The sequence below is a fragment of the Oryctolagus cuniculus genome, chromosome 5 (assembly GCF_964237555.1).
Source record: "Oryctolagus cuniculus chromosome 5, mOryCun1.1, whole genome shotgun sequence".
In the NCBI taxonomy this organism is placed as follows: Eukaryota; Metazoa; Chordata; class Mammalia; order Lagomorpha; family Leporidae; genus Oryctolagus; species Oryctolagus cuniculus.
Genome location: NC_091436.1, coordinates 133,387,786 through 133,402,164, shown reverse-complemented (window position 1 = coordinate 133,402,164; position 14,379 = coordinate 133,387,786). Strand labels below are relative to the sequence as shown.

Below are 14,379 nucleotides of genomic sequence, written 5' to 3'. Positions count from 1 at the left end.
TCCAACTTCTGTGTAGCCGTAAGCCCCACAAGAGTAGCCCATGGAGTCGGTAAGGCAGCCAGCTGAAGTAGCGCCCTGAACCACCAGCCCGCCCAGGGAGTGGGGATCTGCATCCCTGACGTCAGAGCACCTGCCAGCGAAGAGAACGGCCCGAATTCTCACGGCTCACTTTTCCTTCCCGATTCCAGGCCTGACCTATGATGAAGTCATCAGCTTCGTGCCGCCACCCCTCGACCAAGAAGAGATGGAGTCCTGAGCACCCGGGTTCTGTTCTGGTGACCCCACTTCACTGTGAGGGGAAGGCCTTTTCATGGGAACTCTCCAAATATCATTCAAGTGCCTCTCGTTGCAAAGATTTCCTCCATGGTGGAAGGGGTGCGTGCGTGCGGCACGTGTGTATGTGTGCGTTAGTGTGTGTGCATGTGTGTGTCTGTGAGACGTGAGAGCCTCGTGTGACTCTACAGCAAGTCCCTAGCAGCCTCCACCTGCTCTGCTTCCTGAGAGTTGGCTCAGGCAGATGAGAGCTGCCCTCTTCTTAGGGATGAGTTAAATGCAAAGTGAGAAATATGAAAACGCCCCTGATCCCAGTCATGCTTTGGCCTCTCTGGCCTCTCCTGTGCGCCCCCTCCAATGGTGGGGGTGGACTTGCCCACAGCCCACAGCGGCACGGGGAGGAGGCTCACACCTTCCGGCTGCTTCAGGTCTGGAGCCATCCCTCGGAGATGGATACGGCCACAAAGGACCAACCGACTCATGCGCACCGGCCTCGGATCGACTCGCTTAGTGTGGCTCCAGAACTTCACAGGTTGCGGTTGAAACTGTAAATATGTCTGTGCCTTAAGAGAAGAGAAGTGAGTAGAGGTAGTTCAAAGCCTGCAGCTGCTGAAGTTCTGAGCCAGGCAAGCCGACAGGGCAGTCGGACGGCCACGCGCGGCCTTCAGAGGTGGCCGTGTGTGCATCTGCGCGCGTGCATGTGTGTCCGTCTCTCCCCTCCCTTGCCAGCGGGAGCCGCTACGTGCCTGTGCTTACCCCTCTCCTCCAGTGCACTGGCTCGGTGGTGGGAAGCAGGTTCCCGCCGTCAGTGCACTTCCCACGCGCTCTCCGTTTCTAGCACAGTGAGGGTGAATCTCGCACGTCTTGCTGTTTGAGCATGCACAGCTGCTCGTCCTGTTCTCGGCAGGCCCTGGTGCCAGGCAGGCTTGTCAGCGAAGCCTTCTCGGGTAGCTCGGACCCTGTGTCACCGCAGCTCACGTTGTAGGCGAGTGACATCATCCTCTGTGCAGCCCCGTGCAGCCCCCGTGCTGTTTCGTGTTGGAACACAGTCGGTGCTCCAGGTGCTCTTGATGTGAAGACCAGGAACAGATGGGGCAGGTGGGTGGGCAGATCTTCATTCTTGCCCCCTGGTTTTCTACAAGCTGTTTTGGGGGAGCCAACACGGGAAAGATCAGGGCTTTTCCCAGGAATGTCCCAAACTCTGGGACGCGAGTTGTCTTCACTTCCAATAATCGATTCTAAGAAATGCCGAAAATCAAAGTGAAAAAATAAACGCTCATAAAGCCAGAAACTCCTTTTGCTATCTCTCTCTAAATACGATTATAAGAAAAATAGTGACAAGGTGTCTTTCCCACCCCGTATGGCAGAGGCTCTTCACGGCAGCTGAACATTTGGTCGACTTCTTGGTCTTGGTTCGGAAAGAAACACGTTTTCAGAATTTTATATATTGCAGGAATCCTTTGAGAATGTGGTTCCTTCTGGTAGGGAGAAAGGGCAAATTATTTTGATATTTTGTATTTTCAACTTTGTAAAGAAGAAATATCCTCAGGGGTGGAAGAAGAGCTGTTTTTGTAATTTTCCCCAATTTCAGGCATTTTTTTGCTCCAGGAGGAGCTCACGTATTTAAGCCTGTTGTGGAATAAGAAAGTGTAGAGCCACCTGCAGTGTTGGCTGTGTGACAGACCCTTGCCTTCGGGCCAGGGGGTCTCCGTTTCTCTGTGAGTGCAGAGGGTCGGGGACCCCCAGTCCACTGGAGCCAGGAGGAAGAGGAGGGCTGCTGTGACTGCACCCCACCACCACCACCAGTCTGCCCCTCGCGAAAGGAAGGGGAATGGAAAGGCCTCACCTCGACAGGCGGTCAGATCCTCACCACGCAGAGCAAGGTGACTTGTGTCGGCCATGGCTGGTCATACGTGCTGGCGTGGTCTCCTACAGAGTACCGCGCTGACTGCTTCTCAAGGGTCCTTGCACACGTGATCACATGCGTGTTAGGAGGCTGCGTGCTCCAGGAGCCCGGACTCTTAAGCTGGAGCTCGCGAGAGCGCCTTGGCTTCCGAGCGTAATTCTCCTGAGTTCTCGGAACAGAAGACACGGGAGAGAATGAGGGAAACTGCTCTTTTATTTGTATTCATGAACTGGCTGTAAGCAGTTATGTCATAGAGGATGTCAGATAACACCACTGGTTAAAATAAAGCCTATTTTTCAAACTCAGTGAGTTTCGCAAATTCATTCTGTTTTTCTCTTGATTGTTTTTGTTGACTGCTCATTGTGGCAGTGTTCTTTCAACTGTGGCCCATTACATGTTCCTGGCAGATCTTAATGTCACTCCTTAAATGCAGAAAGCATTTATAGAGCTCCTTAGTTGTACACTTTAGGGTTAAGAGAATCCAGGTCTTAGATAAAGCAGAGAGCAGATAAGTAAGGTGTACATGGCAGAGGCTGCGTATTGTGCTTGGGTCTAAGAGTGGCATAGGACAGGGGCCAGCAAACTGGGGCCGTGGGCCAGGTCCTACCCACCACATGCTAAGAATGTTTTAACTCTTTTTTTTTTACACTTGATCTTAGCCAAAAGGCCAAGAAGTGATAGCTCTTTTTTTTTCTTTAATTTATTTTATTTATTTGAAAGGCACAGTTACAGAGAGAGATACAGAGACAGAGAGAGAAAAGTCCTTCCATCTGCTCATTCACTCCCCAAATGGCTGCAATGGCCGGAGCTGAGCTGATCAGGAGCCAGGAACTACTGTGTCTCCCATGTGGGTGCAGGGGCCTAAGCACTTGGGCCATCCTCTGCTGCTTTCCCAGACCATAGCGGAGAGCTGGATCAAAAGTGAAGTAGCCGGGGCTCAAACTGGTGCCCATATGGGATGCTGGCACTGCAGGCTGGGGCTTTAACCCGCTGCACCACAGTGCTGGCCCCGGTTTTTACATTTTTAAATGGTTGAAAGGATCAAAAAAGACAATTTTTTTAAGCATGTGAAAAGTTAGTAAAATTTAAATTTCAGTGACCATAGATAAAGCTTCATCAGAATCTCGCCACACACATGTGCTCCCACACTGTCTGTGTCTGCTTTTGTGCAACAGTGACAGAGTTGAAGGATGCAACAAAGACAGCAGGGTCTATAAAATGCAAACTGTTCACCCTGTGGGCCTCCACACAAGTTTGTCAACTGCAGTCTACAAAATGAAGTCTCTTTAGTGCCTTTTCAGCTTTGATATTTGAAGACTGTGAGTGGTGTGCTTTTATTTTAAAATTGCCAGAGACCATCCCCACCCCCACCCCCACTGGTTGTGTGAATAGGTTTTTGACAAATGCATGATCATTTTAGGACTCTTTTGTCCTTGAAAAGACTTTGGAACAACTGAATTGCATCCCAGTAGGAGAGGACCAGAGGTCTCAGCTGATTTCTCGGACCTTTGCCTTGTACTTCCCTCCCGGTGTCCTGGGAGTGGCAGCCGCCAGGTATCAGAGGATGAGGCTGCTGAGGGCAGGCAGCCAAGCTGTTTGTCCTTTGCTGGCGGGTCCCCGGCTCGGAGCTGGGAGCAGTGGCAGCGGTGAACCAAGCAGAGGCTCCCAGCTTGTCAGTGACTTCTCAGAGCCCTGAGAGAGCACGGCTGCACTTGTCACTGGAGGTCCCTTGGCCTCCCGAGGGGTCAGACCCCAGCTCCCCTGCCTCCTGGGAAGCTCCTGCTGCCAGAAGCAGCTCCCCTGGAGTGATCTCCTGGAGCTGACATCAGGGGAAGTCTGAGTGGGGCTCTTCTCATGAAAGCTAAGCAGAACTGTAAAAGCATATTCCTAACTTCAGATCAAATTCTTGTAACGAACAAGACATGAATCAAGTGTTCTTCAAGTGGAACCGTGATTTAGATATCCTTCTCTCTGGCCCTTTGAAACGTGATCATCCAAGGAACCGGTGCAAAAATACTTGAGGTCATCACCAGTTTTCCCCATGGCACTAATGTTTTGAAGTTCACATCCTTTTTTGTGTCTGTTGGTGATCACCTCGTCACCTTTCCCTTTGCTGTTAATGGTCTGAGTCTGTCGGAGCTGCGTTGTTCAGTGGCTTTGCCTGAAATTTGAGCAGTTTTCTAGTACCGTTTATCAACTGCAAGTCAGCTGCCATTTGCAAAGACTTGGGATTATCACAGTTCATCTGTGTTCTGTTTGTACCATTGTCATACGCTGGAATGTAAGCAGAGACTAAGAGGAGACAGGAATGCACTGGGCAGCAGACAGTCAGGGGTCCCCTACGTGAGATGCAAGGAGGGAGTGATCTTGCAAGGACTCAATTCATCAACGAATGGTCTCATGTCACAATGACTTCCATTTCTCTGTACAATCTAGTACCCTCAAGGATTTGCTTAATGAATATGCAGATAACCAAGACCACATTTATTTATAATTCAAATAGATCTTAACATATGTACCATTGAACTTGGTATTTACATGGATCAGAAGGACTCACAGGTGCACAAACAAAACAGTAAAAAGCTGTTCATGGCCACATTCTTTTGTAGTGGCAAAACATGGGAAGTAATCCATGGCTGTGTCAGAACTTGAGGAGTAAGCTGGCCAGCAGGAGTCAGTATTGCACCAGGCATGGGCAGCTATGGGAGGTATCTTAGGAAGGAGGAAATGTAAACAGCAAAACAGTGGCCCCGCCCCCTCAGCACTGGTGGAAAGACAGTACAGGCTGCGCATCCCTTACCCAAAGTGCTTGGCCCCACAAGGGTCTCAGGTTTTGGAATGTTTGCAGATTTTACCAAAACTCCAAATCTGAGATGTCTTGAGCACCAACAGGACACTGCACTATGACAGAGCATTTTGGAGTTTGGATTTTTGGCTTCGGGACCCTCAACCCATTTGTAGCTGGGGAAAGCCTGGAGGAACATAAACTCTTAGCAGCCATCTCTGGTTCCTGGGATTGTGGGCTCTAACTTTTTGTGCTATTTCTGTAATGTTTACTCTTTGTTTTCACTGATTTTTTAAAATTTATTTGAGAGAGAGAGAGAGAATTTTCTATCCATTTGTTCACTTCCCAGATGGCCAAAATGGCCAGAGCTGGGCTGATTTGAAGCCAGGAGCCAGGAGCTTCCCATCTCTGACATGGATGCAGAGGCCCAAGGATTTGCACCATCTTTTGCTTTCCTAGGTGCATTAACAGGGAGCTGGATGGAAAGTGGAGTGGCCCATATGGGATGCTGGCACTGCAGGCAGCAGCTTTTTCTGATACGCCACAGCGCCGGGCCCTGGTTTTATTTTTATAATCACAATTTTTTTTTCTCAATCAGGAAGATTTTTTCAATCTGTTTAACTTTGGGAACCATTTCCTAATTTCACTTTTGTCAGAGCTGAAGCCCAACATGCTTGCTGGAACCGGCTTGCTCCCAGCTCTCAGGCCTCTGGCGAGCAGCGCCCCCACCACTGCTCTGCGCCAGGATTATCCATCCCGCTGGGAGGGCTTCCTGGTTTCCTTCCCAGAAGAAGCGTTCAGCACTAACTCAGCTGACATCTTGCCCGAGAATTCTTTGTAGTGGGGGCTCACGCATTGCAAGGCGCTAAGCAGCACCCCTGGCCCCCGCCCATTGTGTGTCAGGAAATCACACACTACCTTTCTCCTGTTGTGACAGCCAAGACTCCAGATGTTGCCAGATGTTCCTTAGAGGGCAAATCATTCCGAGTTGAAACCCAGCGATCTAGAGCTTTCTCTCCCTCAGTCTTACATAACACCAAAGGGTTTTGAGAATACATAATACCAAAGGGTTTGAAACTTGCTGGCCTGCTGTAACTTAAATAAGTGGCTTTGAATCTTGGAAGGAAGATACAAATCTGATTTTTTTTTTTTTTTTTTTTTTTTTAGTTTGAGAGACAGGCAGAGAGAGATCCTATCTGCTCCCTGTTCACTCCCCAGATGCCCACAATGGCTGGGCAGGGCCATGCTGGCTACTAGGAACTCAATCCAGATGTCCCACATGGGTGACAGGGACCCAAGTATTTTCTTTTAAAAAAACTTATTTATTTTAAAAGGTAGTGTTACAGAGAAGGAGAGACAGAGAGAAAGGTCTTTCATCTGCTGGTTCAATCCCCAGGTGTTGGCACCAGTCAGAGCTCAGCTGATCCAAAGCCAGGAGCCAGGAGCTTCTGGGTCTTCCAGGCAGGTGTAGGAGCCAAACACTTAGGCCATCTTCCACTGCTTTCCCAGATCATTAGCAGAGAGCTGGACAGGAAGAGGAGCAGCCAGGACACAAACTGGTGCCCATATAGTATGCGGGCACTGCAGGTAGAGGCTTAGCCTACTATGCCACAGCGCTGGCCCAGGGACCCAACTATTTCAGCCATCGCTTGCTGCCTCATGAGGGCATTGGCAGGAAGCTGGAATCGGGAGCCAGAACCAAGAATCCAACCCAAGCACCCACGTGGGTTGTGGATGTGGGCATCTTGACTTCTTGACTGGCATCTGGGTCAGACGCCTCACCTGAACGGCCTTTTTAAAGACTGAAGTGGATCTTCTTTTGAAGTAAAGGATAATTCAGAAGGAAGTGTGATCAGTTTTGAATTAAGGCTGTTTTATATCTTTTGGAAAAAAAAAGGGGGGGGGGGACAGGATGGATTGTCTGGTGTTGCTGTAAAAAAAAGCCTGAAGCCAGGTACTTCGAAAGAAACAGGTTTATTGGGCTCCCAGTTGTAGCAGGAAAGTCCACACAGCACGGGACCTGCACCTGCCAGGCGCTGGCTTGCTGCACCATCATGTGGCCAAGAGGCGAGGGCACAGCTGTGTACAGACAGGGCCAAGCCTGTGGCATGAGAACAGTCAAGGTCCCAAGGTAACTTCACAAATCCCTTGCAAGGATGATGTCCCCATGACCTTCCACTAGGCCCCACCTCTTAGTAGATGGACGTCCAAGCCAAACACATGAACCTTTCAGGGCACTTTTAAACTCTGTCTAAATCATAGCATGGCTGTTGAGTGGATTAAATTATTCAGAAGCTCATTGGCCATTATCCACAGACAAAATCTAGTAATTAAACTGGGGCATGACTACAGGATTTTCTCTTTTTTTTTTATTTTTTTTATTTTTTTATTTTTTGACAGGCAGAGTGGACAGTGAGAGAGAGAGACAGAGAGAAAGGTCTTCCTTTGCCGTTGGTTCACCCTCCAATGGCCGCCACGGCCGGCGCGCTGCGGCCGGCACACCGCGCTGATCCGATGGCAGGAGCCAGGAGCCAGGTGCTTTTCCTGATCTCCCATGGGGTGCAGGGCCCAAGCACTTGGGCCATCCTCCACTGCACTCCCTGGCCACAGCAGAGAGCTGGCCTGGAAGAGGGGCAACCGGGACAGAATCTGGCGCCCCAACCGGGACTAGAACCTGGTGTGCCGGCGCCGCTAGGCGGAGGATTAGCCTAGTGAGCCGCAGCGCCGGCCCAACTACAGGATTTTCTTAGATAGGCCAGTAATAGGTGGTAGTGGAAAGTACACTGGGTTTTGAAGCCACAGACCTGAATTCAAATCCTATCTCAGAGTCTGCATTGGCAGGAAGTGACCATGGGATGACTTACTAGTTTTCAGGTGACCAGCAAGATCAAATGAAATGGGGCCGGCGCTGTGGCGTAGCAGGTAAAGCCACCACCTGTGGCACCCAGCATCCCATATGGGCACCAGTTCAAATCCTGGCTGCTCCTCTGCCAATCCTGCTCTCTGCGATGGCCTTGGAAAGCAGTGGAGGATGGCCCAATTGTTTGGGCTCCTGCACCCACATGGGAGACCCGGAAGAAGCTCCTGGCTCCTGGCTTTGGATTGGCGCAGCTCCAGTCCTTGCAGCCATTTGTGGGGTTAACTAGCAGATGGAAGACCTTTCTCTCTCTCTCTCTCTCTCTAACTGTGCCTCTCAAACAAGTAAATAAATCTTTAAAAAAAAAAAAAAGATCAAATGAAATAAGAAGCCTCAGTGTGCCGGTGGACACTGAAAGTGCTGGCTAGTGGGCATCTCTCTGGAGTTGACGTTGGGCACTGGTGCTGTTCTGTTGGGGTGAGTTTGGAGAGGTTTGCATCTGGCCACAGTGTGAGTCCCTAAAGCCGGTCACAGGGGAAGCTCCTGAGGTCTGGAAGCTCCAGAGGCACTTCCTGGAAGGCTTACTGAAGCCAGACACTGGTGCGAGTGCTCACAGCCGGCAGGTTGCTGTTGCATTGCAAACCTACTCCATTAGTTCAAGCTAGAAATAGTGCCTCCTTGAGAAGGTACCAAGAGTTAAATGAGGAAGTAACCTTATGCCCAGTGTTGCAGCTGAAAAATCTTGCCAGCACCTTTTGAGTGTCAGTTGCAGGAAAAAAAAAAAAAAAGAAAAAAAAAGAAAGGAAAGAAAAAGAGAGAGAGAAAGAAAGGAAGAAAAGTAAGATGTAAAACCACAAGCCCAGTGTAGATCTGTGACAGAGACCAGTGGTTCACAGCTCTGGCAGATCCAACAGCCTCGGCACAGTTAATGCTTCCTAACATCCCTTTTATACTCCCAAAGTGGAAGTCAGAGAATCCACAAACACAGTTTCAAAGAAGATGGAAATGAAGAGTAAAGGAAAAATGCAAATGCATTTCAATATGGAAATACTCAGGTATAGCCACACAGAAGACCTGGAGAAGAGGCTTGGTGCCTTTTCCTGTACCCAGAGTCACCTTGACTGCGACCTTTGTGAACAGACGGATACAGTTGTGTTGCCCTGGCAACGCACGTATCCTGACTGATCGCCCTCAGTCATGTTATTTTCTGGAGTCTGTGAACAACTTGTGGCAACATTTCAAACAACCACAGTTTCTTGATCTCCTCAGATGTGATCCCAGAAAACTTCACTCCATGTGCAAAAAAGTATTTGTATTTTCTATGTAAAATCAAATGGCTCAGATTGTCATAAAACGTTTTTTCCACTTGCATAGATGTCTACCAGGATATCTGCGATATGAAGCGGCTCTGGTGGAGAATCCCACTCAGCGTGCTCAAAGTCCCGTCATACCCTCGATCCTGTGACAGCCCGACACGACCCCTCCCAAGGGCAGGCGCTGAGAACCGCTGGCAGGCTCCACCACTAGGGGCACCCCTGGAGCCCGGGGAAGTGCAACCTCCATGATAAGGACCCTCCGGGCTTCCTCCTGTTCCTCCACCTACTTCCCCCCTTCCCTCCTGCCCCACTAAGTGGTTGTCTTTTTTTTTTTTTTTTTTTTTTGACAGGCAGAGTGGACAGTGAGAGAGAGAGACAGAGAGAGAAAGGTCTTCCTTTTGCCGCTGGTTCACCCTCCAATGGCCGCCGCTGCAGCCGGCGCACCGTGCTGATCCTGGCAGGAGCCAGGAGCCAGGTGCTTTTCCTGGTCTCCCATGGGGTGCAGGGCCCAAGCACCTGGGCCATCCTCCACTGCACTCCCTGGCCATAGCAGAGAGCTGGCCTGGAAGAGGGGCAACCGGGACAGAATCCGGCGCCCCAACCGGGACTAGAACCCGGTGTGCCGGCGCCGCAAGGTGGAGGATTAGCCTATTGAGCCACGGCGCCGGCTCTTTTTTTTTTTTTTTTTGACAGGCAGAGTGGACAGTGGAGAGAGACAGAGAGAAAGGTCTTCCTTTGCCGTTGGTTCACCCTCCAATGGCCGCCGGCGCCGGCGCGCTGCTGCTGGCGCACCGCGCTGATCCGATGGCAGGAGCCAGGTGCTTCTCCTGGTCTCCCATGGGGTGCAGGGCCCAAGCACTTGGGCCATCCTCCACTGCACTCCCTGGCCACAGCAGAGAGCTGGCCTGGAAGAGGAGCAACTGGGACAGAATCCGGCGCCCCAACCAGGACTAGAACCCGGTGTGCCAGCGCCGCAAGGCGGAGGATTAGCCTAGTGAGCCACAGCGCCGGCATGTGGTTGTCATTTTACGAACTCCCGCTGGATGTTAGCAGGTACAGCTGTACGTTCCGCACGAGTCATGTCTCAAGTTACAAACTGAGACTGGGCTCAACAGGCCACCCAAGTATCGAGAGTGAGACTCCAAGTTCCAAACGTTGTACAGCGCTGGAGTTAGCCGTGTCTCTCCTGGTTTTCGAAAGAGAATCAAGAAAAATGTCCACTCAGCGCAGCTTTTAAGGACTGCCTGACTCTACCGCTGCTGCTGGGCCGGGGAGGAGCCCCCAGCAGCTGCCGCTGGGAGCACTCGCTCACTGGGAGACTTGTCTCCGTGTGCACACGCTGGGCCCCTCTCCCAGGCTTCCTCCCTCATCTGGGCTAGAAGGGCACCTCCAGCCCTCCGAAGACAAACTCCCCTTTCCCTCCGGCCAGCTAGGAGTGTTACCCTCTTTGAGGGGGAAGGCAAGTCACCCCAAAATCCAAGACTTTGTCAGTTCAGGGTCACAAAGCCAATCACAAACCCGAAGCTGAGCATCCAGTGGCCAAGGAACAGAGAAGCAGGAGCCTCGCTCACAAGCCAGCCTCTGGGGGTGGAGAAGGCCCAGGGACAGGGGAACAAGGAGGAGGGGAGGCACACGCTAGGGTGAGGGAGGATGGTCGTGGTGTTCCGGGACAGGGGCCCCTCTGCCGCCTTTTTCTTGGTCCCTCCTGATTGTCATGTTTGCCAGCTGTCACGGCACTGGCCAGCGTGGGTTTTGGCGTGGAGATGAGATTGCAATGAGGCTTGAGATCTGGTTGAGGTCCCAGATTGGTTGGCAGCCATCTTGGGTCTCACCCGTTTAAGTCAGTGGGTCTGGGGAGGGAATTTGGCCCTGAAGCCCCTCACTAGGGGCTTGTGCAGTCACTGCCCTAGGGGACAGGAGGACGGAAGCCACAGTCTCCTTGCGTCTCCCTCCAGCTTCCTGGCACTTGGTCCCGGTGCCTCTCCGTGACTTGCCCTGCATGGGTGATTCCCCACCTGCTCGTGGCTTCCCCTCCTGGCTTTGTTCCTGATACTCCTTCTGTCTGGAACCTCTTCTTTCCCCTTCCCCACTCCCCTGAGCCAACATGCTCATTCTTCCATCCAGCCTGGACAGTACTCTCTGTTCCTCTTCCCCGACCGTCCTCAAGCCCGTGGGAGATGTCCCTGCCCGCTGGGTCCACCAGTGTTGGCACTGATCATGCTTTGGCTTTGGCACTGGCTGCTGTTGGGAGCGCTTGCTCAAAAGAAGGAAACACGAAGGTTAAGGACAAAGGCTGGGGAGCCGGCCTGCCGGAGTTGAGGGTCCAGCCCCGCTCCCTCCCATCGGGGATGAGGGCAGGCAAAGGACTAGCCACGATGGAGCAGGAGCTGAGACTGCTCTCAGCATCTGCGCTGCAGCCCCGCACCACCCAAGCCCCGCCCCCTCAGCACACCCACTTCCCATCGTACACCAGACGCCAGAGCGCCTTCCTTAGAAATGACCATGTGTGTGCTCCAGCTCAGTGTGGAGACGCCATGACACTTCTGAGAGCCCCCAAAATGGGACAAAGGGGCAGCACTCATACCCCTGCCCAGACTCCGCCCATCTTGACTATTCCATCAGGGCACCACTGCCTACCTGGTAAAAGGTGGTGGGAGCAGTGAGGAGAGGGCCCTGCACTCACGTCTGACTGCCTATTGTCCCTTTAAATAAACCCTGCTCTCCGGCTCACCTGCGTGCCTCTGGCTTGAATCTGTTTCTGGTCTGGAGGGTACAGCCTGGAACAGGCCCAGCCGAGGTGCCCACAACATGGGTACGATCTCTGGGCAAATGTCTGTCTCAGAGCCTATCTCGTGGAGTAGCTGTGAGGATTAGATGAGTTAAAGACTGGAAAGCCCTTGGCATACAGTAGATGCTCAATAAATAGCAGCCTGTGGCATTATGTCCTTGAGAGCAGACCTTGTGTCTGTTGCATGTGCCCAGCCTGGTGCCCGGCACCCTGTGGACGTTCAGTCCCTGTGACTGAGTCTGAAAATGTCTGCCATCTTTTAATCACTTGCAAATCATCTTCTGTTCCTGTTTTTACAATCAACGCTCTTGAGAAGGAAAGATCATCAAAAGAAAGAAGCCAAATCTGAATAGATAATCTGCCCGCCTAAGAAACAGCGCTGAGTTCCAAAAAGACTCAAGAGAGGAGCACTGGGGTCTGATTCTCTGCTATGTTTTGCTGCGTGGTTCAAGTTGGATACAGAGCAACTGAATCAACTGGGACAGGAATCAAAGGATGATCCAGGGGCCGGTGCTGTGCCTCAGTAGGCTAAGCCTCCACCCGCAGTGCTGGCATCCCATATGGGCACCCGTTAAAGTCCCAGCTGCTCCACTTCCGCTCCAGCTCTCTGCTATGGTCTGGGAAAGCAGTGGAAGATGGCCCAAGTCCTTGGGCCCCTGCACCCATGGGGGAGACCCGGAAGAGGCTCCTGGCTCCTGGCTTCAGATCAGCTCAGCACCGGTGGTAGCAGCCATTTGGGGAGTGAACCAGCAGATGCAAGGCCTTTCCATCTCTCCCTCTCTGTCTGTAACTCTACCTCTCAAATAATCTTTTAAAAAACACTATAGGGCAGCGTGATGGCCATGGTCCAGATCACTGCTACTATTTCCCCATCCCTCTGCCGCTCTGCAATGAAAACATCAAGGAGAAAGAAAGAACCGGAAGTTACGATGGCATCTTGCACCTTCATTCCGGAAATATCTTTTAAGAACCTCCTCTGGGAACTTGGGGAAGAATGAGATCCCTGCCCTCGTACAGTAGATGTTCAAATGGAGGGAGGGACTTTTTCCAGCTCCCTGGCAGCCCATGGTTGCTTAGGAGGGAAGCAAGGGAGGTGGAACAAAGTCAATGCCAGGCTTAGCAGATCCTTGGAGACATTTTTTTTAAGCATCTTTGTGATAGGAGCAAGCAGCACAGGCGGCTGAGAGGAACAGGCATTTCATCTGACTCAGGTTTTCTCTCGTGGGGAGGGGTTGTGCTAGGTGGGCTGGTGGCTCTCTTGTGTGAAATGAACCACAGCTGTCACCAAGAGAGGCTTGCACACACACACACACACACAAACAGAACCTCAAGCCCATGTTGCTGGAGGCCTTTTCTGGGCCAGCTACAGCTTCGGCCCACACCTCTAGAACTCAGCAGACAGGCAGTGGTCTTTGGGCCGGGCAGCCAAGGCCTGCCTGTCCTCCTGGGTGTGCCCTGGACCTCATCGGCTGCCTCCACCCTCTGTCTCCAGGGCGAGCTGTGAGGTGGTCATTTGCCACCTTTACCTGGAACCTCATTTCCCCCCGCCAGTGCTCAGGCCCGCCAGAGCTGACTGCCCTAGATGGAAAACTCCACGGCTCTGCCCAGTGAGCCAGAGGGGATGGCCATCTGATAATGGCCCCTGACGGAGTGCCCCTGCTGGGGAGTGGCCCCATCTGGAGACAAACAGCCCCAGGCTGCCCTGCTCTGCAAAGGCCCCACCTGCTTGGAGCTTAGGAAACAGCCCCGCCCCGCCCATCCTCTTATCAGCTTCTGGGCAGGCAGGAGTCAGGAGCCTTCAACAGGTGCTTCTTTAAGTTGTACTGGGCTTCCTGGAGTCAAAGCCCCTGCCACATTCCTCTCCCGTTGTTCTTCTTCAGGACACAAAACAGGAGGTGAAAAAGAGGCTGTTCACAGGTGGGTGTAACCCAGACCTATAAAAACACACAGCTTTTCCAACAAACACTTGTAGCGGTCTGTGTGGTCTGTGTCGATAAAAGGTGTTGAAATCACCAGATGGGCTCGCACTTCTTCTTGGGCATTTGTTTCCAGGCAGGTCAAAGATTTCAGCCAGAGAAGGCTTTCAGAGCAGGTCACAAAACCCAGGGACCGTGAGAGAGAGGCTCAGGAGTCCGACTGCCGAAGAACGGGGAAGGTTCCGCGCCAGGGAGCCAAGCGGCAGGACAGGATGGGGCAGGATGAGCCAGGGCGGCCCTGCGGTCCCAGCTCCCCGCCGTGAGCTGCGCGCAGACTTTCTGTAGGTCCCCGAGGAGCTAAGTCCAGAGACTTTTAAAAAACACATTTATTTATTTGTTTGTTTGAAAGCCATAGCGCTCTGCCATCTGCTGGCTCACTCCTCAAATGGCTGCAATGGCGGCGCTGGGCCAGGCAGAAGCTGGGAGCCCGGAACCCTATCAGGGTCTCCCATGCACATGCCTGAGCACTCAGGCCATC

The 14,379-nt window shown here is 52.1% G+C and overlaps 1 protein-coding gene across 2 annotated transcripts in view; it reads left to right on the top strand.

Annotated features, from left to right (window-relative positions):
• MAPK14 (mitogen-activated protein kinase 14) overlaps positions 1–2,484 on the top strand; it is an 82,092-nt gene extending 79,608 nt beyond the window's left edge. For both annotated transcript variants that reach the window (XM_002714646.5, XM_002714645.5), the window contains exon 12: positions 189–2,484. In XM_002714646.5, the coding sequence (XP_002714692.1) occupies positions 189–256 (68 nt within the window). In that variant the 3' untranslated portion in view covers positions 257–2,484. The remainder of the gene's footprint in view (positions 1–188) is intronic.
• The last annotated feature ends 11,895 nt before the right edge of the window (positions 2,485–14,379 follow it).